We start from the raw sequence: 24,897 nt of genomic DNA, 5'->3' as shown, positions 1-24,897 counted from the left end.
GAAAGAGTTAGCTTTTATAAAATCTAAATTAAGTCTCTGGTGTTTAAAAAGTCAAGACATTTCAGGTTAAGACCAGACTCTGCTTTATCTCAAGAAGTGATCACCTTTGACAGACATGGTTCCCACGAGTTCAAGTTCATTGTTTCATCTACTGAACAGATAGTAAATGAGCATCTTTTAAATCCCAGGCCCTCTGTCAGGTCCTAGGAATGTGGCAATGATCAACACAGACTTTTAATCTTGCAAAGGAGAAAAATACATATATATGTATAGACTACATATGTATATGTGTGTGTGTGTGTGTGTGTGTGTGTGTGTGTGTGTGTGTGTGTGTGTATACCTGTGCTGGAACAGAAGAGTGGGGAAGAGATGGAAGATCATATATGGAGGCAGGATGAGGCCACAGGAGCCAAGATCATAAGTGAAATTTCTTCCCATTCTTAGGTGAAAGCATTAGAGGTTCTGATCAGGAAGGACTGGACTTGCCTGGCATAAAATTAAAGGAATCACATTGACTGTTGGGGAAGAGACCAGAAGACTCCAGGGTTGGGGAGCATTAGAAAGGGGAACTAGGAAGGGGAGGATCAGAAGGCTGCATCAGAAGGGCTGCTACAACCAGGGAGGTGAGAGGCAAGACTGGTTCCCACACAGCGGAGGCCATGCAGGGAGTGAAAAGTGGTCAGATTCTAGGTACAGTGTGAAGACCAAGGCAGTCAGATTAACTGATGAGAGGACGTGCAGCATGAGGGGAAGACAGAACTCGAGGGTGGGTCTGGACAACACACACTCTAGAACCTAGAGGTAAGGTCTGGACAACACACACACAAAATGCATCTCTTATCAAGTGAGAAAACTCCAGACAAAGCTGTGTTTGCTGGACACGGCAATGAGGTGTGAAGAAACTTAGTATCAGCTTGTAATCTGCCCCCACGGAAAGGGAGATAAGGTCTTCAGGTAGGAAATGGGCATTTGGAGTAAGAACTTCTGCACACCACCCACGTCCCTAAAAGTCTGCACTCACGGTCAAACCTGCCATGGACCCAGGAACAGGACTAGGATATGTTTGTTCATCTCTTTCTTCTTAGAATGAAGTTATGAAGGGGTAGAAAAAGTACGGTGATGCCTAATTTGTGAAAAGTACTAAAATTTCAATATGCAATGTTGTTTTATATGCATATATACCTAGGAGAAGCACATCTTCTTACATGAAAACACTTCATAGCTTTTCATTGACATATATGAATTGCACCACTACCCTTTCATAGATTTTACCCACATTGCTGAGCAATCTGTGGAATCTGAATTCTTCTATCATTTTTGAGCTGTTTTATATGTCTTATTAGAGTTTGTTACTTCAGAAGATAATATTAGTAAATGAGGCAAAGTTTATGTAAGTAATAAGGAGTAGTAGACTCTTATAAGAACCAGAGAAAGCATTATATTATTAAGTAAAAAAAAAAGTGTTACTTGAACACAAGCAAAGTGATATAGCAACAGTCAAACCAATAACTAAGACAGCTACAAAATCACTAATAAGAACATAGTATATACAGTGTGGATACACTGAACAAAGGAATGATTCATGTCCAGAGGCTGTAAAAACTTCCCTTTTCTCTAATACATTTAGTGCCACATTGATCACATATTTGTATTTTGTTGGTGATTTCACTTTTTAAAACAGCCCTTATTGTGTTCTTATATGCCAGGAGGTTGTCATGTGTCCCATGGAGAAAATACAGGTGTTAGATAAACTTTATTCAATCATGAGTTACAGTATGGTTGGTCAAGAATTCAGTGTCAATGAATCAATAATATATTATGTGTCTTTAAATAGAAATACACATTAAACAAGGATAGTAATGTTTGTTTGATGAGAATTCCAAGGAATTCATGGGACCCTAGTCCCGTGTTCCACTGGGATCAAGGGTTCACTATTTGTAACCTCCAGTGTTAGCAGTGACTTTATAGAAGAGAACTAAGAGGAAGAATGCAATTTGACTATACATGATGGGCCACACTGAGCCAATATATGACATGAAATGGTTTTCTGGTTGGTTATATCCCTGAGGTATAGATGAAAAGATATTACAACTCTTAACCTAGAATAAGATGTAAAAGCGAGATTTCAAATACAAAGTTTCTAAAAATAAAAAAAAAAACAGTAAATATTATAAACTCAATAGACGTGTTCTAAGAGGGGTTTGAAGTTATCTAGGAGCAGGTAGGGGTAAATATCAAGAAAAGGAAATGTGGTAGGCTTTGAGGTCAGTGTGGAGGTGAGAGGAATAATCCAATCTGGTTTATTCAAGATAAAGATCAAAATATAAATGAAATAGGAACAAAACTAAGGAAAAAAAACAAAGTCTCTGTTATGGTTTAGGTATTAGGTGTCCCCCAAAAGTTCATGTGTGAGACAACGCAAGAAAGTTTAGAGGTAAATGACTAGGTTATAAGAGGTTTAACCTAATCTGTGAATTAATCAGCTGATAGGAATTAACTGGGTGGTGACTGTAGGCTGGGAGGGTGTGGCAAGAGAAGTTGGGTCTCTGGGGGAGTGCCCTTGGGGTTTATATTTTGTCCATAATGAAGGGATCTGAGTCTTTCTCTTTATCCTGGTGTAATATCTGAGCTACTTTCCTCTGTCACAATCTTCTGCCATGATGTTCTGCCTCACCTACTACAGACACCAATGGAGCCAGCTCTCTACAGCCTGAGAACTGTGAGCACCAAATAAAATTTCCTCCTCTTAAACTGTTCTTGTCAGATCTTTTTGTCACAGCAGTGAAGAAAAGTCACAAAACAGAAATTGGTACTGAGAAACAAGGTCCTTGTTGTGACTAATCTGAACACAGGACTCAGGAACTTTTGGAACTTTTTGGAATTTGTGGAAGGAATTTTCAGAAGTTTACAGATGCAAGTTAGAAATCTTTAAAATGTCATGAGCAGAGCTTAATGGGCAATTATGTTGGGTGTTCAGAAGACCAGATTGCTGACAGGATGGCAGAGAGGAAAGAGTGGGTTCATAAGGTTTCAGAGAAGAAAAAGAACTCTACTGGAAACTGCACTAGAGGCCATGATATTATGTTCTGGCTAAAACGTTGTCTGCAATTCTGTCAGTGTTCTGAGACTTTCTGTGAGGCTGAATTCAAAGGTGATAGACTAATTTATCTGGCAGGAAATTTCTAGAGGAAATTTCAAGACAGCAGAGCCTTCAAGGTGGTATGGGTATTGTTGGTGGTGTTTAGCCAAGCTTATGTGATAATCAGGAGAGGTAAGCAAAGAAAAATGATTTTTTAAAAACTCCCATGTTAGGCAGAAAATAGCCAGCAAAACTGGAGCTAAGGAAAGTGTGGTTGTTAAAGACATTAGCACCGTTAAATAAATGTTAAATGCTTCACCAAGAAATAATATTAAAGATGACTTGAAAGCATCTCAGGAATTGGCAAGACCACATCCATCTCAGGCTCAAGGATGTGAAAGTAAAAATTCCTTTGACCAGTGGGGCACCCTGCTTGCACAGGTACCTAAGAAGTTGATCCATCATGCTCAGCTGCCCATGTACTAATAGGTTACTTCAGCTGTGGTCTCGAGAGATTTGGCTAATTCTTGAAATGGTGGCAGACTTGGCATCAACCACTTAGTGCTGGTTCTGCAGAAATAGAGTATACTGCAGTTAGGGGGACATGGAGGCTTCCACTGAGATTTCAAAGGATGTTCTGGAAGACCAGGATGGAGTAACTGTGGGCAGCCCTGATAGGGCAAGGTGTGAAAAAGTGAGAAGAAAGCCAAAGCTGCAGTGGAGACCCTTAAGATTAAGAGATGCTAATAATGTGGAACATCTGCAGAGGAAAGCTGCAGGAATTGAGCAGAGACAAGCCAAGAGAAGGGTCATGTTGACTGCACGCAGAAAAGTCATAGAGGGTGGAGACACAAGCCCCTTGAAGAGAATATCAGGATGCCATGCATCCTAGGTGCTAGACATGGAGCTACAGAACCCAACTGCCCAGCTGGATTGTGGTCTTGCTTTGATCTCATTTCTTCTTTTAATGCCTTTATTTCTCCCTTGTAGAACAAAAATATGTATTATGTTCCTTAATATATTGGATATATGTATTGTTTTGGATTTTTTTATAGGGGCTCACATTGAGAGTTTTCCTTGAGTCTCAAAGAAGAATTTGAATTTGGACTTTAGGAAATCCTAGACATGTTAAGACTATGTGGGCTCTTGGAAATGGACTAGATTCATTTTGCATTGTGAAATGGACATGAGCTTTTGGAGATCAGCAGCAAAACACTGTGGTTTAGATATGAGGTGTCCCCCAAAACTTATGTATGAGACAATGAAGAAAGCTGAGGTGAAATAATTGGGTTGGGAGAGTCTTAAACTAATCAGGATATTAATTCACTTGAATGGATTAGCTGGGTGGCAACTGTAGACAGGAAGGGTATGACTGCAGGAGTTGGGTCCCATGGGCCATGCCATTGAGGTATATATTTTGTCCTTGTTGAGTGGAACCTTATCTCTCTCCCTCTCCCTCTGTTTCCTAGTGCAATGCCTTAAGCCTCTTCCCTATACTAAACTCTTCTGCCATGATGTTCTGCCTCACATGGGGCCCAGAGCAATGGAGCTGGTTGTCTATGGACTGAGAGCTCCAAAAACTATGATCACCAAAATAAACTTTTCCTCTTCTAATCTTCCTTGTCAGGTCTTTTGATCACAGCAACAAAACAGCTGATTAAAATACTCTCCCATTACCAAAGGACTCATGTGTTGAAACTACAGAACAATAAAATTAATAACAGTAATTTAAATAAAATTTGACTCATAATAAACCAAGTCATGTGAAACTGCAGAACACCAAAGTCAAAAATAGGATCCTACAAGCTTTTCTAGAGAAAAGCAAATTCCTCTGTACAAGGTACCATGAACCAAAATGGCATTAGATTTCTCAAGAGCAACACTGGAAGACAGAAAAGTATCTCCAAAAAAACTGAAAAGATTTTTGACAGAGCATTCAGACAAAGTCAAGTCTCCCAATCAAGACCACCAGCATAAAAATTTTAGGATACATGATCTACAAAAACTGTATATATCATACATCTTTTCTTAGGACACTTGAGAACCAGTACTCTAAAACAACACCTGCCAGGAAAGAGTGAAAAAATGAACACAGGTTTAAGAAGATAACACACTGCAAAGGTAATGCAGGGGTCCTTAGTGAGGTCGATGGGAGACCCCAAAGGGACAGACCCCCTGACATGCAGAAAGACCAGCCCAGACTGAAGCACTCCAAATAGCTCTAGGACATACTTCCCCAAGAAGGAGTAACTGATAGAATGTGTGAGGCATCTGTATCTGATAGGACATTCAGAGCAGTGGCCGAAATTATGCCTGCTTTCAGTATAAGACCAAGGCAAAACCAGGAAGTTAAAAAATATATAACAAGATTGCTAATTTGGTGGAAAAGAAAAACTGTTCATGAAAAAAATGAGAAAAATAATTTGCCATCAGATTCAGCTCCAAATATCATTTACAAAGTTCTAATAATGCCAACACTGAACATACTGACCTAATTGAAATTAGTCCAATAAAATCCTGTAATAACATGGCCTAAGATGACACATACTCAAACATTAAGCCACCAGCCTTCCTCCTAATCCCCAGTTTCAAACAGGGGCTGCAGTTTTGTCCTCTGTGGAGGTCTGGATGATCTGGATGGAAAAACAGAGACTTACAGTTACTGGGGCATCTACCAAGTCCAGGCACAGCCAGGGCCATATGATGGGCCACTGTCTGCTTTTAATTTTGTACTTTTGTGAGAGTCACGACTGAAACATGCTGTTTTTCTTCAACCTGATAACAATGCAACCCCATGCTGCTGAGGAGGCAGAAAAGCATCAGCATCAGGTGCTGAAGCCAAGGGTCAGTCCAATGCTCACAACCAAAACAACCCAGGAAGTGGCAATGGAAGGGAGTTATTTAGAAACATGAAGGCAAATATCAAAGGAGACAGGCAAAAAGCTAAAAGAAGCTTATTCCAGAAAAGGAAAAATAGGAAGGATACAGGCAAAAGTCCAAGGTTCCCCTGAAAAATTATAAGCTCTGTAGGAGTGTGCACACACTATTATTTGTGATGTAAAAGGAAAACAAGAATATAAAAGGAACAACAACAATCATGTCTAATCACAGGGTTAAGAAATTTAACACAGCATTGGACAACAACAGAATAGGATCCTGGAGGTGGACAATGTGGTTTAAAATATAAAGTCCTTAATGCTGGAGATAATGATTAACTGTTGATTCCATTAAACATGCTAAAATTCTGGGTCAACTACTAAGGAAAAATGTTTGTGCAATCTCCAACATTTTGAAGGAAAAATAAATTCTCATTCAATGTAGGTATATGGAAAAAAGAAAAAAGAACAAAAGTAAGAATAACATTGCAATATTAATATGTTAACATTTAAAATATAGGGCAAAATAATTTATTAAACAGAGGGTTACTAAATGTTGACAAAAATATTCTAAAGTTTATAGATCGGTAACTTGCTAAATACACACAGCAAAATGTACTGTAATAAGGACACAAACAGAATTCTACCATCATTGTGATAGAAATAGGCAAGATTAATAGATTATAGTGACATAAATGACCTGAATGTCACAATTAGCAGGTGTAATGTCGTCAATATATGGAGAACAATGTGCCCAGTATTTGGATAATACACATGATTCCAACCATATGAATCAGTGAAAAACACCAATCATATGTTGGATCACATAACAAGTAAGAAAATTTTCTATCTACTGTGAGGTCAATGGTTGCCAGCTTAGAAATCACAAACAAGGGCTAATAAAACTCCCTGTTTGAAAAATTTAAAATTTTGCATTCGATAATTCAGAAGGACCAAAGAGAAATCATAATGCAATTGGCACATTTACAGATGTGAAACAATAAACTTGAGCTGTATGTCAAACTCATTGCATTCAGATAAAATGATGCTTTCTTGAAAATTTAAAACTATATAGATTTATATTAGAATAGAAAAAAAGTTGGAAAAAAAATGAACTAATCCCCACACAACTTAACTGAATAGAAAAAGAATAAGAAAATAAACCAAGAACATGGGAAAAACAATAGAGGTAAAAGTAAAATAAATGAAATAGAGTATACAGATTCACATGATCGAGTTCTAAGAAAAAATGGTTGTTAAAAGAGTACCAAAATAATATTCATAATGGAACAGGGGATGATCATCTAAAGTCAAATTGAGAAAAAAGTTGTAAAGGGTTTTCGAATGGTTTTTGCCAATACATTAAAGAACAAATAAAATTCCTAAAAAAAAAAAAAAAAAAAGAAAGAAAGAAAGAAAAAAACCTGTCAAACAGAAATAGTATGATTAGTCCTATAGGTATTCAACAAACTTAACTAGTAATCAAAATGTTTCCTCAAAGAAACCTCCAGGTCCACATGTTTTTATGCCTATATTCTATATCTTCTCCAAAGAACAGCAAATTCCACCATTTCTCAATGTTTTCCAGGGATAGAAAAATAAGGAATACTCTTTAAATCATTTTTAGAGGTGCATATAATTTTGATACCAAAACCAGAAAAGTATGAGAAAATAAAAAGCTCCTCCATTCATGTATCTGCAGAAGTGCTGTATAAAATATTAACAAACAGGTAACACCCAAGACATTAAAAATTATATAACAGCCTATGCAAACCTAGCCCAAGTAAAGGGCCACTTCATACTGGAAAGTGCTAACTCCTATATCAACAGATAAAGGAGAAGAGCTGCATGTATATTGTAGTAGAAGTGGGAAATACATTTAAAGGACTATAGCATCCATGAGTAAAACTAAACCAGCTCATAAATTCCTGATAAAAGGACATCTATATCACCTAGGCCAGACATCCCATTGCATGGGGAAAGCTGGATGTCATTCATTCTCTTTAAAATCAAGAGCAGCACAGGGATCTCTGCCCAGCATATGCGGAATCAACATGTGAGGTCAGAGAAAGAGCCACACCTTAAGGTAGACACACAAAGAGAGCAGGGGTTGGCAAGGAACACAAAACTGTCATCATTAGCAAATAATATTCTGCAAACAGAAAAGTCCAGACACGCCTGAGAAAGTGAGCACACAGTGCATTCCAACTGTAGAAAACAGAACACCCAATCGACCCAGCTTGTATGGCAAATGAACATGGTGAACTCAGAGGAATGGGTATCCTAGCCTCACCTGATGGATGAAGTCCATGGCGAATGACTAAAGACTGAAACAAGAAAAGCAAAGTGCCAACACTTTATTTATTTTTATTTATTTAGCACTGGGGATTGAACCCAGGGGAACTTTATCACTGAGCCAAATCCCAATTCAATGTGTTTTTTTTTTTAAATAAAATTTGTTTACTTATTTATATATGTCTTCTATATTTTTATTTTTTTGATTCACTGTACACATATGGGGCACGACATTTCATTCCTCTGGTTGTACACGAAGTAGAGTCACACAGTTTGTGTAATCATACACGTACATACGGTAATGATGTTTGCCTCAGTTCATTATCTTTCCTTCTACCTGACCCCTCCCCACCCCTTATTTCTCTCTACACAATCCATCCTTCCTTCATTCTTCCCTTACCTCCATCCCCTGCCCCATTATGTATCATCATCCATTTATCAGAGAAAATATTCGACCTTCGGTTTTTTGGGATTGGCTAATTTCACTTAGCGTGACATTCTCCAACTCCATCCATTTACCAGGAAATGCCATAATTTCATTCTTCTTTATAGCTGAATAATATTCCATTGTGTATATATACCACAGTTTCTTTATCCGTTCATCTACTGAAGGGCATCTAGGTTGGTTTCACAATCTAGCTATTGTGAATTGAGTTGCTATAAACATTGGGGTGGCTGCATCACTGTAGTGTGCTGATTTTAAGTCCTTTGGGTACATATCAAGAAGTGGGATAGCTGGGTCAACTGGTGGTTCCATTCCAAGTTTTCTAAGGAATCTCCATACTGCTTTCCTGAGTGGCTTCACCAATTTGCACTCCCACCAGCAATGTATGAGTGTATCTTTCTCCCTACATCATCACCAACACCTATTGTTGCTTGCATTCTTGATAATTGCCATTCTAATTGGGGTGAGGTGAAATCTTAGGGTAGTTTTGATTTGCATTTCTCTTATTACTAGAGATGTTGAACATTTTTCCATATATCTGTTTCTGTTGGCTTAGGTCCACACTTCCTTAACAACACTCCCAAAGCACAAGAAATAAAACAGGAATCAATAAATGGGATAGATTCAAACTAAAAAGCTTCTTCTCAGCAAAGGAAACAATCAACAATGTGAAGAGAGAGCTTACAGAGTGGGAGAAAATCTTTACCACATGCAATTCAGCTTCAGAATTTATAAAGAACTCGAAAAACTTTACACCAAGAATACAAATAACCCAGTCAATAAATGGGTTAAGAAACTGAGCAGATGCTTCACAGAAGATTTACAATCAATCAACAGATATAAGGGAAAAGTGTTCAACATCCCAACGTGTTTTGTTTTGTTTGTTTTGCTTTGTGACAGGGTCTTACTGACTTGCTTAAGGTCCTGATAAATTGTTGAGGCTGGCCCTGAATTTGCAATCCTCCTGCCTCAGCCTCCTCAGTTGCTGGGATTACTGGCATATGCCACCAGGCATAGCAACACCAACACATTTATCAGTAAGTTTAGGAGAATGAATTTTCCATTTTACAATGAGGAAGACGAATTTTTAAAGAATTCATAAGAGAACAATAAGCCATAAAGAAAATGAGTGATAATTTAACTTAAAATAAAAATTAAAAACATCACTTCATTTGACAGCATGAAAGAAAACAGATTAGCTACTAACAATCAAAAGATAACTTATAACATATGTAAATGACAAAGGATTTATTCAGAACATACTAAGAATATCAATCATTAAAAAAGACTGACAACTAGTATGAAAAGGTAACGGAAATACAATCGATCAAGAAATAAATGAAAAGGAGTTTGACTTCACTGAAACCACAGAAACACACACTAACATCACAATGAAATTCAATTTTGTATGTATCAGATTTGTTCAAATAAAAAAAATTAGAGAATAGCAAGTGTTGGCAAGGATGCAGACTGACAGATATTCCTAAGCATAATTTTGAAATAAAACAGTTGTATGCATATTTTTTAAGAAATTTTAAAAGTAGCTGGAATTGTTGGCACACACTTGTAATCCCAGCAGCTCAGGAAGCTGAGGCAGGAGGACCACAAGTTTGAGGCTAGCCTCCAGCATCTTAGGGAGGCCATAAATAACTCAGTGAGACCCTGTGTCAAAATAAAAAAATGAAAAGGGTTAGGGATACAGTTCTGTGGCTAAGCACCCTGGGTTCAATCCTGTTACAAAAAAGGAAGAAAGGAAGGAAGGAAGAGAGGGAAGGAGGGAGGGAGGAAGGGAGGGAAGAGAAAAAAGAAAAGTGATTCTGTGTTGCTTATAATATATTCATATGTAGTCAAAACTTCTTAAAAACACATGGAACCAAAACACATTTGATTACAACATTGAATATATGTGGAGCAGGGGAAGGGAGAGAAGTAATCTCACCAGGGTAAGGTACAAAGAGCTTACTAGTGCTTCAACTGTTTTAAAATTTAAAATAGTAAGTGGTAACTAGTTACCTTATACTTCCTCCCTATCATTTAGACCTCTGATAAAAGTCATGATTTAAAATATACACTGCACCTCAAAAATGGTTAAAATAAAAACATTTTAATCAGGAACTACAAAAAATCCAGGATTAAGAGAAAGGCAGTTATTAGAAAAGCAAGGATCCTGGGCGTTCCGAAGGCGATTCCTTAAGCTTTCTGTGACTGGAATTAAGAAGTTGACAGAAACATTATTCCAATAAATTAAACAAGCACCCAAAATTACAACCATGTAACACAACAGCAAATAATTGAGAAAATGTCCATAGCCCAGTCGGAATTATTTTACACCTTTCCTCCCTCTGAAAACTGCTCTACCTGGAATCTATGAAAAGGACTGAGAAAGTCTGTGGAAAGCAGGCATCTTACACTATGAATGGGGTTTTTATGCTCATTTTATGACCCAAACAATCTTCAACAAAAAATGGGGATCTTTTGTTTTTATGCATTTCCATGAGCATTAAAGGTGGTGTGCTGACCATATTTTCATTTACTCATTTATTCATGAACTACACAGAAGTGCTTTCTCTATGGCAGAGAGAAACAAAGAAGCATCGCTAAGCATACAAACGCGACACAGTCTGGAGGGGAGACACAGCTATATTGAAAAATTAGAGAGAACATTTTTCAATGACAACACTTTACCATCCATTTGCCTGAAGCAAAGTCAGCCAAGATTCTCTGAACTGGAGTCGTGAGCCTCCTACTAACAAGAGCCTCCATCCTTATTCCCTCTTCCAGTTAATGTGCTACATTCTTCCGGGTTACTAAAACAAAGCAATTCTTTCCTCTGATAGTTATTAAATCTTCTGATCTTTTGCCACTTTCATTGGGGGCTTTATCAGGAATCTAAATCCCAATCATATTAATTAAATAATTTTTTTCAATTTTTTTCGTCTAATGTAGTATCAGGCTAAGAATACCAAATATCCCTTCTTGAAACTTTCACATAAATTTCTTAGTAAAACACCAAGAAATTTAAAACTACACCAAAGAATCCCTCAGCACACCAAGATTGCTAAGCAATCTAACTCAACGCACAGGAGGAAATAAAAGGCCTAAGAGAGCTGAGAACACACAGAGAGCACCCCCAGGACTCGATGGCACATCTGAGGTTTGTGACACGGGATTCCCAAGAAAGGCAGGGAGGTATCTGCACCTCTCATCCCACTTTCTCAATCTGGTGCACCTCTGCTCAGAAAGTCAAGGACACAAATAAACAAAGAAAATGACACTTGTGTGGACAGGTGACAGTGATGAACTAAGAATTCTCTTTTTTTAATTTAATTTTTTAATTTGTTCTAATTACTTATGCAGGAAAAGAGAATGCATTTATGCATTTTGATATATCATACATAAATGGAGCATAATCTCTCGTTTTTCTGATTGTACATATTGCAGGATCACATGTATATGAGGAATTAATATCTGTTTCACTCTACTATCCTTCCTACCATACCCCTTCCCCTGCCTTCACTCTCCTTACCTAATCTAAAGTACCTCTTTAGCACCCTCAACTCCTATTGTGAATTAGCATCTATGTATCAGAGAAAACACTGGGCCTTTTTTCTTTTGAGTTTGACTTATTTTGCTTAACATCATATTCTCCAGATCCATCCATTTACTCAAAATGCCATAATTTCATTCTTCTCTAAACCTGAGTAATATTCCATCTTGTGTATATATATGTATGTGTGTGTGTGTGTGTGTGTGTGTGTGTGTGTGTGTATCACATTTTCTTTATTCATGCATCTGTTGAAGGATAGCTAGGTTGGTTTCATAGTTTAGCTATTGTGAATTGAGCTGCTATAAACACTGATGTGTCTACATCACTGTAATATGATTTTAAGTCCTATGGGTATAAAAACTAAAGAGTGGGATAGCTGGATCAAATGGTGGTTCCATTCCAAGGGTTCTGAAGAATTCCCATTCTGCTTTCCAGAGTGGTTGCACCAGTTTGTAGTCCCACCAGCAACATATGAGAGTACCTTTCTCCCACATTCTCGCCAATATTTATTGTTGTTTGTATTCTTCATAATTACCATTCTGATTGAAGTGAGATGAAATCTTAGAGTAGTTTTGATTTGCATTTCTCTAATTACTAGAGATGTTGAAAATTTTTTCATATATTTGTTGATCAACTGTATATCTTCTATGAGTGTCTGTGCAGTTCCTTAGCCCATTTACTGATTGATTTATTTGCTTTTTGGTATTGTTTTTTGAGTTCTTTATATATCCTAGAGATTAATGCCTTATCTGAGGCACAGGTGATAAAGATTTTCTCCCAATTTGTAAGCTCTCTCTTCACATTATTGTTTCTTTTGCGGAAAAGAAAATTTTAGTTTGAATTCATCCCACTTATTGATTCTTGATTTAACTTCTTGCACTTTAGGAGTCTGGTTAAGGAAGTCAGATCCTAAGTTGAATTATGGTGAAGATCTGAGCCTACTTTTTCTTCTAATAGGTTCAAGGTCTCTGTTCTAGTGCCTAAGTCTTTAATCCACTTTGAGTTGAGTTTTGTGCAGGGTAAGAGATAAAGGTTTAATTTCATTTTGTTAAATGTGGCTTTACATTTTTCCCAGCACCATTTTTTTAATATGCTATCTTTTCTCCAGTGAATGTTTTTGGTGTCTTTGTCTAGTATGAGGTAACTGTATCTATGGAGGTTTGTCTCTGTGTCTTGTATTCTGTACCACTGGTCTATGTGTCTACTTTGGTACCAATGCCATGCTGTTTTTATTACTATAGTTCTGTAGTATAGTTTGAGGTCTGGTATTGTGATGCCTCCTGCTTCACTTTTCTTGCTAAGAATTGATTTGGCTATTCTAGATCTCTTACTTTTCTTTCTTTTTTTTTTTTTTGGCAGTGCTGGGGATTGAACCCAGGACCTCGTGCTTACAAGGCAAGCACTCTACCAACTGAGCTATATCCCCAGCCCCTCTAATTTTTCCAAATGAATTTCATGATTGTTTTTTCTAGTTCTATGAAGAATGTCATTGGGATTTTAATAGGAATTGCATTAAATTTGTGTAACACTTTTGGTAGTATGGTCATTTTGACAATATTAATTCTGCCTATCCAAGAACATGGGAGGTCTGTCTATCTTCTAGGGACTTCTTCAATTTCTTTCTTTAGTGTTCTGTAGTTTTCATTGTAGAGGTCTTCTACCTCTTTTATTAGATTGATTCCCAAGTGTTTTTTGTTTTTTTTTTTTGGTGGCCATTGTGAATGGGGTAGTTTTCCTAATTTCTCTTTCAGTGGATCCATTACTGATGTATAGGAACGTGGTAGATTTATGGGCACTGATGTTATATCCTGCTACTTTGTTGAATTCATTTACTAGTTCTAGAAGTTTCTTGGTTTTATTTTTTTGGATCTTCTAAATATAGAATCATGTCATCAGCAAATAGTGATAGTTTGAGTTCTTCTTTACCTATTTGTATACCTTTAATTTCTTTTTTCTGTCTAATTGCTCTGGCTAGAGTTTCAAGGACAATGTTGAATAAAAGTGGTGAAAGAGGGCATCCCTGCCTTGTTCCAGTTTTTAGAGGGAATGCTTTCAATTTTTCTCCATTTAGAATGATGTTGGTCTTGGGTTTAGCATATATGACTTCTATGATATTGAGGTATGTTCCTAATATCCCTAGTTTTTATAGTGTTTTGAACATGAAGGGGTACTGTATTTTGTCAAATGCTTTTTCTGCTTCTATTGAGATGATCATATGATTCTTATTTTTAAGTCTACTGATATGATGAATTACATTTATTGATTTCCCTATGTTGAAACAAGCCTGCATCCCTGGAATGAACCCCACTTGATCATGTGGGGTTTTAATATGTTTTTCTGTGCAATTTACCAGAATTTTATTAAGAATTTTTGCATCTATGTTCATCAGGGATGTTGGTCTGAAGTTTTCCTTCCTTGATGAGTCTTTGTCTGGTTTTGGTATCAGTGTGATATTAGCTTCATAGAATGAGTTTGGAAGCATTTCCTCCTTTTCTATTTCATGGAATAATTTGAGGGTTATTGGTGTTACTTCTTCTTTGAAGGTCTTGTAGAACTCAGCTGAGAATCCATCTGGTCCTGGGTTTTTCTTAATCAGTAGGCTTTTGATTGCATTTTCTATTTCATTACTTGAAACTGTTCTTTTTAAATCATGTATGACCTCCTGATTCAGTTTAGGTAGGTCATATGATTCTGGAAATTTGTTGATCTCTTCAATACTTTTTATTTTATTGGAGTATAAATTTTCATAATAGTTCCTAATTATCTTCTGTATTTCAATTGTGTCCATTGTGATATTTCCTTTTTTATCACATATTTTAGTAATTTGGGTTTTCTTTCTCTCTCCATTAGTGTGACTTAAGGGTTTATTAGTGTTACTGATTTTTCAAAGTATCAACTTTTTGTTTTGTCAATTTTTTCCATTTTTTTCTTTTGTTTCATTTTCATTGATTTCAGCTCCAATTTTAATTATTTCCTGTCTTCTGTCTTTGGTGTTGATTTGTTCTTCTTTTCCTAGAACTTTGAGATGTAATGTTAGGTCATTTATTAGTTGACTTTTTATTCTTTTGATAAATGAGTCCACTGCAATAAACATTTCTCTTAGTACTGCCTTTATAGTGTTCTTAATATTTTGGTATGTTGTATCAGTATTCTCATTCATCTCTATTTTCTTTTAATTTTATCCTTGATTTCTTCTACTATCCATTCATCATCCAATTGTGTATTATTTAGTCTCCAGGTGTTAGAGTAGCTTCTATTTTTTATTTTATCATTGATTTATAATTCCTCTCCATTATGATCTGGTAGAATGCAGAATATTATCTTCAGTTTTTTGTATTGACTAAGGGTTGCTCTGTGGCATAAGATATGGTCTATTTTAGAGAAGGATCCATGGCTCTTGAGAAGAAAGTATATTCACTCGTTGATGGATGAAATATTCTGTATATGTCTGTTAAGTCTAAATTATTGATTGCATTACTTAGTTCTATAGTTTCTTTGTTTAATTTTTGTTTGGAAGATCTATTCGGTGGTGAGAGAGGTGTGTTAAAGACACCAGGTATTATTGTGTTGTGGTCTATTTGATTTCTGAAATTGAGACGGGTTTGTTTGATGTACATAGATGTTCCATTGCTTGATGCATAAATATTTACAATCATTTTGTCTTGCTGATGTATAATTCCCTTCAGTAGAATGAAATGTCCTTCTTTGTCCCTTCTGATCAACTTTGGCTTGAAGTCCATTTAACCAGATATGAGGATGGAAACAAGCTTGTTTACACAATCCATATGAGTGATGTGCTTTTTTCTCATCTTTTCATTTCATTGTGTGGATGTCTTGGCCTATCAGGTGAGTCTCTTGGAGACAGCATATTTTTTAACCAATCTGCTAGTCTATGTCTTTTGATTGATGAGTTTAGGCCACTTAACATTCAAGATTATTATTGAGATATGATTTGTATTCCTGGTCATTTGATTTAATTCTGGTTTTTAATTTGATTGAGTTTCACCTTTGATTGACTATCCCTTTGCTGGTTTTTTACCTTTTTTTTTTTCCCCGACTTCTTCCTCATGGAATATTTTATTGAAAATGTTCTGTAGGGCAGGCTTTCTAATTGTGAATTCTTTTAACTTTTGTTTATCATGGACAGTTTTTATTTCATTTTCAAATTGGAAACAATTTTGCTGAATATAAAATTCTTGGTTGGCATCCATTTCTTTCAGAGCTTGAAATATGTTGTTTCATGACCTCCTGGCTTTGAGGTTCTGGGTTGAGAAATCAGTTGAGATCCAAACTGTTTCCCCTGAACATAATTTGCTTTTTTTCTCTCACAGCCTTTAAGATTTTGTCCTTATTCTGTATTTTAGTCATTCTCATTATAATGTGTCTTAGTGTGAGTCTGCTATAATTTTGTACATTTGGGTCCTATAAGTCTCTTGTATTTGATTTCATTTCATTCTTTAGTTTCGGGAAATTTTCTGATATTATATCATTGAAAATATTGTACTTTCCTTTGGTTTATAACTCTGTTCCTTCATCTATTGCGATGAACTCTTAAAGTTGGTCTTTTCATGTTATGCCATAATTCCTGGAAGTTCTCTTCATGGATTCTTACCATCTTCTCCACATGGTCAACTGTATTTTCAATATTAAATATTTTGTCTTCATTGCCTGAGGTTTTGTCTTCCAAATGGTCTAGTCTGTTGGTGATGTTTTCCATTGAATTTGTAATTCAGTTTATTGATTTCTTCATTTCAAGGATTTGTTTTTTTCAGAATCTCTAACTCTTTATTGAAGTGATCTTTCACTTCCTGTATTTTCTCTTTTTTTCACTCTCTATACCATACTTTACTTCACAGATCACTTTACATAAATTCTAAAGTCTCTCTTGGACATTTCTTCTACTGTTTCAGTAGATTATCTTATTGGGGCATCTTGGTTTGTTTGGGGCACTTTGTTCCTTTTTTTTTCATGTTTCTTATATGTTTTCCCATCTAGTTTTCCGGATTTAGGGCAGTAGATATTCTACCCTGTAGACCTACATTGTCCCTGAAGACTTTCAGTACCCCACCTTTAAAAGGGAGACCAATATCAACAGCACCCAGTGCAAACAATATATAGCCTTAAATCTAATAGCACCCACTAAAGCATCTACTGCTTTCTCGCTATGAACAGAAATAGTGAGCTTGACCACTGTCAACAATATAAAGAGAAAATTTGCCAAAAGGGTTTACAAATTCAAATGGTGGACAAAGAGAGAACAAAAATAGCATAGGACGTGATGTTCATGAGGGAGAAAGAGAGACACTAGAAGTAAAAATTCACAGGAAGAGTGGAAGAGGAACCAAGAGAGATCAGCTATCAGATGGACAAAAGGTAAAAAGAGAATCCAGGAAAACAGACAAGCAAGAGGAATAACACACATAAAGAGAAAAAAATTAAAAATATAAAACAGAACTGCAAAACATCATGCATATATCACCATCCTCAACAAACTGATGCATGAAAATACCCTACTCCAAATATGGTGGAGAGAGATGTTGGAGAAGAAAAAAATAAATCTCAATGGAAAATTGAACAACTGTCTCTATTGGCGTTCAAAAGTTTCTAGCCCTGTCTTTGTCTTCCCACAAGACTGCCTGGCCCAGACCAGCCCTTGCAGACCCAGCCACTATCACACCAATCTGGCCTTCAGATATCCCAGGTTCAGCCATATTGCAGTCCCAAGATCTCAATGCTGCTGGATTTGGAGAGAGACTAGCAGGAGTAAGCAATCCTGAGAGACAGTAACTACATGGTAGCCACTAGCACTCTCAGGAGCAAGACCCCAGGTGCAGCCAAACCTGCAGGCACCCCGACACTGAACCTCCAGGTCCTGGCCGTCCCCAGACCGAGCTGACTGTGCCCCAAGATGGGGGTGGCAGCAAACCTGCTGGCACCCCAACCCCCCAGGCTCTGGCCAGGGTCTCAAGATGGATGCAGGCATGCCCCACCAAACTGGGAGTCTCCCTGGCAGTGGACCTCTGGGAGGTGGTGGAAGCAGGAGTGGCAGGGGTTGGTGGCAGCAGGCAGCAGGCATCAGGTCAGTGGCAGCTACACTGAGTTGGTGGCGCTGGCAGCACATGGGAGGTTAGCAGCAATGGTGGTGGTTGATGCTGCAGCTGCAGCGGCACCCAGAGAGACCTCCAGGTGACCTGCAGGCAGCGTTGTTGGCGGCAGCAGTGCTAGTGCTAGCAGTAGACTTGACATCAGCAGTGTACATGGCAACTGCACCCAGAGAAAAGACCTCTGGGCATCTGCGGCAGCAGCCCCAGGGGCAGCTGCACCCAAGGAAAATCCTCGAGGTGATGGCAGCAGCAGCAATTAGTTTCTTGCAAGATTTTTTGCTGAGTGTGTCAACAATGAAAGATTCTGGGGTTCTTTGCCAGACCCATACATTAGGGATGTGTTTGCAGAGAGCAACCTGGAAAATAGGATACTGTATCTTTCTGGGACAAAGAGCATATTTGCTTTCTTCTTTCTCTAAATGAGGTGGATTCTCCCAACTCACTGTTCTTCAGCTGTGGGTGTACAGTCCACCCCAGACACACTGAAACTCTAGGTATGTGAGGTCAAGACAGATTGAATCAAACTGCTGAAATTCATGGTGTTTTCTGTTCTGACAGTAATAACATCCTTTGACTCTGACCCTGGACTCTCATGTCTTCCCCAGCATCCATGAAAAAGTAACAAGAGTATCTTAAAGACTATGATGCAGGTTAAAATCTCATCACTAATTCAACAATTTCAACTTGCTTTGCCTATAAAGTGCTGTCCAAGAACCAGGAACAGACTGTAGAAGGTGCAATGTAATTTTAGAGGTATTTTCAATACCTCTAAATACAATTTCTAATACAATTTCTCCAGGAAGGGCTGACTGATGAAAAACCCATAAGTTAATTATACTCCCTCAATTATTATAGGATGTGAAGAATCCTGAGTAGAAAAATACCACTACACAAAGTGTGTACTTGTTGAAATGTTCCTGGAAACAGGAAGGAGGCTGGGAACTGCCCTTCTGCCTACAGATCAAAGCAAATGTTGTAACTTCTACAAGGCACAATGCACGGCCTGGAGAGTCCACCTGAATCACCTGGTGACAGACCCTGAGTGGGGATACCAGCTGTTTAAGAACCTATTGAAAAGTCTTAGACATAAAAATGGAAGCAGTAAATGGAAGTAGTGGAGAAAGAATGTTCCAGAGAATAATCTTTACCCTAAAAGAATATAGAAAGATGTGGCTTCTGTGAATCAGGAATGGAAATTGATAGGAAAGAACACACTGAGAAGAAAGGAATTTCCAACATGGGACAAGAAATATCTCATCTGTAGATGATAAGTGGTTTTATAAGATACACATGAACCAAACTAAAAGATACAGAAGAAGGAAACATCTCTAAATTACATATATGGAATGTCCAATTATCACGAGAAAAATATCCAAGTTCTAAGCAATGCAAGTTAAATAGACATAAATATAGATATGTTCTGGAAATAGATCTATTTTAAACTGAGAAAATGAGAAAAAGTAATCCTACCATGTCCAACCAAGTAAACTGAAAAATACAGTGGTGATGAGCTCAGCAGGAAACTGTACTAAGTGTGGTCACCTTCTTTCAAGCAGCATTGACTACAGAAGACTACCGAGAAGCACCCTCGGAAGTCTCTAGTAAACCAAGTGGGTTCAACACGATCACCAACCAAAAGCCATCTTCATATTTAAGACAAAAAGATGACATTCTTTAAAACAAGAGCATGACACATACTTGAGATTTTATAGAAAACATATCAAATGTTAGAAATATTTAAAGAGCGACTAATAAATAAATTAATGCAGAACTGGAAAGAGGTCTGGAGGTTGGCATTGAAGATTTTGGCAAAATTCTGGTTGAAAACTATATGCACAGACATCATTTTTCATGAAGAGAATATTTCTATATGAATATATAGATATATACACACATACATATATATATATATTTCACTATATACAAGGGCATACGTGCAAATATACATAGTATATTACACTATATATGTATACATAACATGTATATTAAATTACATAATTTAAAAATAAATAATCATGGAAATACAAGAATGCAAAGTATACACCAAGGATAAATTGAACTAAACTCTTTAAAATGGAAAGGCACTGAAAAAAATTAAACTTAAAATTCTGTATTTAGGAAATAAAACAAAATACTTTGCTAATCTCAAATATAACAAATTGCATGATATAAACATTATCTATACTTTCAAAATACCCAGAGAAGATACAGGTTAAAAAACAACAACTACTACTTATGCATACAGAGAAAAAAAAAAAAAGAGGGAAAATAAAGGAAGAAGCAAGCAAGTAAGAAAAACAGAATAGGAGACCGTGAGGTGGGACCAACCAACCACGGCCATTAGAAAAAGAGCAAAGCAACAAGATCTGCCTTAAATGGCTCATTGCTAATTTACTAATGGCTTGGGGAGGGTAGCGGAGAGAGAACACTACCACATATGGAAACACACACATTCTAATTTCAGAACTACAGAGGTATGAAAAGCTAAAAGAAATCTGAGTACCAAAGTCATGGTGATATGCATTATATACAAAACACAAAACAAACAGGAAAAGAAACAAAAAGTAGAAAATAGGCAAATACAAAATTCAACTGAGTCTCTGGTATCAATTCCCAACTATGCAGAGGGAGAATATGATGCTCCTCAGTTTGGGCCACCTGTTGATAGGGGGTTCAATTAACATGTCCTCCCCAAGCTGGGCCTTAGGGTAGGTTGTGCTGAGGGTCCGTTTTTTACAATTCACCAAAGGACTCCAACAATATGCCACCCCATGTATCAATTTCTTCTTCTTCCCACTATTTTTCTTCCTTAATGTTTTCCTATTTGCTGGATGTGATTCTAATTTAAATGATCTGCAGAAGCAAGGACCACACCTGACTATTCTTCACATTCTTTTCAGTACTAATAGTCTGCAAAGCACAGAGTAGCTGATCAATCAAGTATTCTTAACTGCCTTGTTTTTCATCCCCTAATTGAAATCCATACAAAATAGTAATAAAGACATCACACACACACACACACACACACACACACACACACAATTTTAAGATCTAATTTGCACATTACAAAGAGGTCCAAGAATGACACTGAATTATTTTCTCAAACTGTTTTTCTGAATCAACAGAATTGACCCATTGTTACCAAAATCCAAAATGGCCACACAAATTAAGTTAAATATTTTTAAATACACATTTTACATGATATGTGAACATAAACTTACAGGCAAACTGGAGTTTAGCTTCTCTGCTAACGATCGTCCCAAGTGAATTTGTTGCAAAACATTGGTAACTTCCTGTATCCCAGTTCCTGTTGGGGTTAAAAACCACAAGATTTCCTCCATTCAACTTGTAACGATGTTCCAGACTCATATCAATATTACTGCCATTCAGTTGCCATCTGTAAAAAAAAAGGTTAAAGTTTTTTTTCCTCGTATTAGCATTTATAAATTTAAAAGACTCTCCATCATAAAATCTACTTTGCATGTATATAAATGAAATATAAATGAAAGGTAATGTGTACACTCTTCAAGTGTTACCACACACAATTATCAGAAACAGGAAGTTAAAGTTCAAAACCAAGTACAAGAAATTACCATCTAAAAGTTAAAGATTTTTAAACGTTTTCTGAAGAGGTGAGAATAATATAGTTTCTTCACCAGTGGGGAAAACTGGTTAGGTCTGTATAGGCAAAGATAAAGTAGAAAGTTAGGTAATTATCTGAGACACTTCAGGCCAATCTCATGCTGAGGATGAATGGAGGAAAGAGAACATTTCTTTGATTTATCTGTACTGACTAGGCACATTTAATAAATTAATTGGGTAAGCGTTCTACTATCCATTTCAATTTGTCTGGGTAAACACCTGTTCCAAGTCATTCTCCACTTTTCTAATCCATCCCAGTGCCTTTTACAAAATGGTACACTGTGGTACACTGCACCCAGGGATCTGAGACAGTTTAGGCACTAACCTCAGAGAAATAGTAATCAAAGAGAAGCCAGAAAGAAAAAGGCAAAGAAAGAAGAAAGAAGCTTGCTTTAAACAAGTTTTTAAGTGAAAAAAAAAAAAAAAATGGGAGTTTTAAAACAATATACATACTTGACACCTCAAAGATTTCGCCTTTAAAAGTCATCTCTCACAATCACAAGCATACATTATTATATGAATTAAGTACCCACCTCCTGGATAGCCCAATTTACATAATAAAATTACACTGTCTCAGGTCTACAAATTTTAGTATGTTGCAATAATCATTTCAATTGCTCTTTGTGTAAATATTGAGATTGCTTAAATAATGTCCATTTGCTAGATGAGAATTTCAATACACCAGTGTCGAGCTGTTATCTGTCAGAACTACTGGCTATATCAGGAATGCTGCTCATTTGAATTCTTGCTCACGGTTATTTAATTAATGTTCTAAATATTCTTTTATCATTTGGTCACTTTCTTAAAACCAAAGCTTTTTTATTTATTTATTTATTTTTTTGGTTTTTATTTTTATATTTCCATACAATTTCACCAAGTCTAAGGCAACATTTCTAACAAGAGAGCAAAAGTAAAGCAAGAGAAAAAAACTGAAAGACACAATTATTTTCATTTAAACTTAAAAGAAAAAAAAATTTAAAGAAAAAGAGAGAAAGCAGGCCGAGGACGGTGGCACATTCCTGTAATCTCAGTAGCTCAGGAGGCTGACACAGGAGGATTAGGAATTCAACGCCAGTCTCAGCAAAAGCGAGGCACTAAGCGACTCAGTGAAACCCTGTCTCTGAATAAAATATAAATAGGGCTGGGATGTGGCTCGGGATGTGGCTCAGTAGTCCACTGTCCCTGAGTTCAATCACTTGTACCCCCTGCTCACACAAAGAGAGAAAGAGAGAGTGAGAGAGTGAGAGAGAGAGAGGTAACCTTTCTCATTTGTGGAAGAGCTCTGCTTTGGTTTTCATTTGGTTTGCTTGTAGAGTTTATTTTATGAGTCTTCCCAAGGCAAGTCCATATTGTTATGAGCATTTTGGTTCATTTTATTTTACTGGAATTATACTCCACACTTAGAGTTTTGAAGCTGAACCAAGAGCCTTTATGAACCCTCCCTCTTCTTCCTCCTCCCCAAGTCCTGGAACTACAGAAATTCAGACAAGGAAATAAAGGAAAATTGTCATCTGCTTTTATCTGGACAGTCTGGTCTCCTGATACAGAAGAGGGCCTGTGGATCTGCAGAAGTGGCATCTCCTAGTTTGCCAGAAATGCAGAATCTTGGCCCCTACCCATGTCTACAAGATCAGAGCCTGTGTCTTAATGAGAAATCCAACAATTCCGTGTGCATATTCAACTTTGGGAAGAGCCGTTCTGCACCTTGGGCAGCATGCAGCTCGGACTCGACAGTAGACACCAGCATAAAGGAGCTTTCCCTCTCTAGTCGGCCACTTTCATAGTCAACAACTCTGATTAGAAAGCCCTTCCTTCTTCTAATTCAGCGAAAACAGATCTGTTGGATCCTTCTATGTCAGGAAATATTCTAAGTTCTCAAATTGTGCTAAAACCTCCCTGCCTTCATGGAGCTAACATTTTCATAGAGAATTTTTCCCAGATTCCTAGTTCCTGACCCAACCCTAATTCCACACGGTTGAGTCTCCAGCCCTAGCTGAGACTTTCATGCAACAGCCTAATAAAAATAAAGGGGATTTCAGGGGTCTGGGGTCTGGGGTTGTGGCTCAGTGGTACAGTGCTTGCCTAGCATGTGTTAGGCACTGGGTTTGATCCTCAGTCCACATAAAAATAAATAAATAAAGTAAAGCTATTGTGTCCATCTATAAATAAAAATTTTAATAAGTAATAAAATAAAGGAAATTTCAGATCCTGTTCACATGCCCACTTGTGGGACTCACTCATCACCAGCTGCATGTCCATGAGCAAATTTATTAACTCCCCTTAATCTAACTTATTAAAAAGGAATAAAGGACTCCAACTCTGCTGTAGGGCTGTTCTACAGATTTACTTAGACAATGCATATACGGCTCTCAGTCCAGCAGTGCCACATGGAGGCACTCAACAAAAGGGTGGGTGACATTGTTAGTGCAACAGGTGGCTCCAGGGACAACTGCAAACCCCACTGCCCCTAGTCCATTCCCAAGAAGCACATGTTGGGCAAATGTCACCTGCTCCCTTCAATGCTTCTGGCCATCCCCCCTCATGGGGACCAGATGGTGTTTTCTACCTATGATGAGTCTGCATTTGTGTCTTCCCTGAGAATTTAGCAAAAGGAAGAGTCAGACACACGCTGGGCCTGACCTTTAAAGAGTAAATCTGACAGCAAATCACAAGTGAGTGGGTTTAATTTTTAAAGTGTAAATGGTTTGTCAGTTACTAAGTGACTCAATGCTCGAGTGGGAAAGTCTCCTCTAAACTCAAGTCAAGAAAGATACAGTTAATTTCACATCCTTCTGAATGGGAGACCCTGGTGACAATGTGTGCTTGCGCTTTCTATGCCTGCAAAGTGCAGTTTGTATGGGGAAAATGCATTTTAGAGAAGGCGTTAGAAGGGGCCTGACTAAGCACTT

General features: G+C 37.3%; 1 protein-coding gene and 1 non-coding gene across 2 annotated transcripts in view; both read right to left on the bottom strand.

Moving 5' to 3' along the window:
- Window positions 1–24,897, bottom strand: part of Cntn3 (contactin 3) — a 340,669-nt gene that overhangs the window by 188,485 nt on the left and 127,287 nt on the right. Inside the window, exon 4 of the mRNA XM_047534744.1 lies at window positions 21,568–21,743. Within this exon, the coding sequence (XP_047390700.1) occupies window positions 21,568–21,743 (176 nt within the window). The remainder of the gene's footprint in view (window positions 1–21,567; window positions 21,744–24,897) is intronic.
- Window positions 13,596–13,668, bottom strand: Trnat-ugu (transfer RNA threonine (anticodon UGU)). Its single transcript has one exon. It is a non-coding gene; the product is annotated as a tRNA-Thr (tRNA).

The sequence above is a fragment of the Sciurus carolinensis genome, chromosome 19 (genome assembly GCF_902686445.1).
Source record: "Sciurus carolinensis chromosome 19, mSciCar1.2, whole genome shotgun sequence".
Classification (NCBI taxonomy): Eukaryota; Metazoa; Chordata; class Mammalia; order Rodentia; family Sciuridae; genus Sciurus; species Sciurus carolinensis.
The sequence above is the reverse complement of the archived record's forward strand: the minus strand, read 5'-3'. Positions and strand labels throughout refer to the sequence as shown.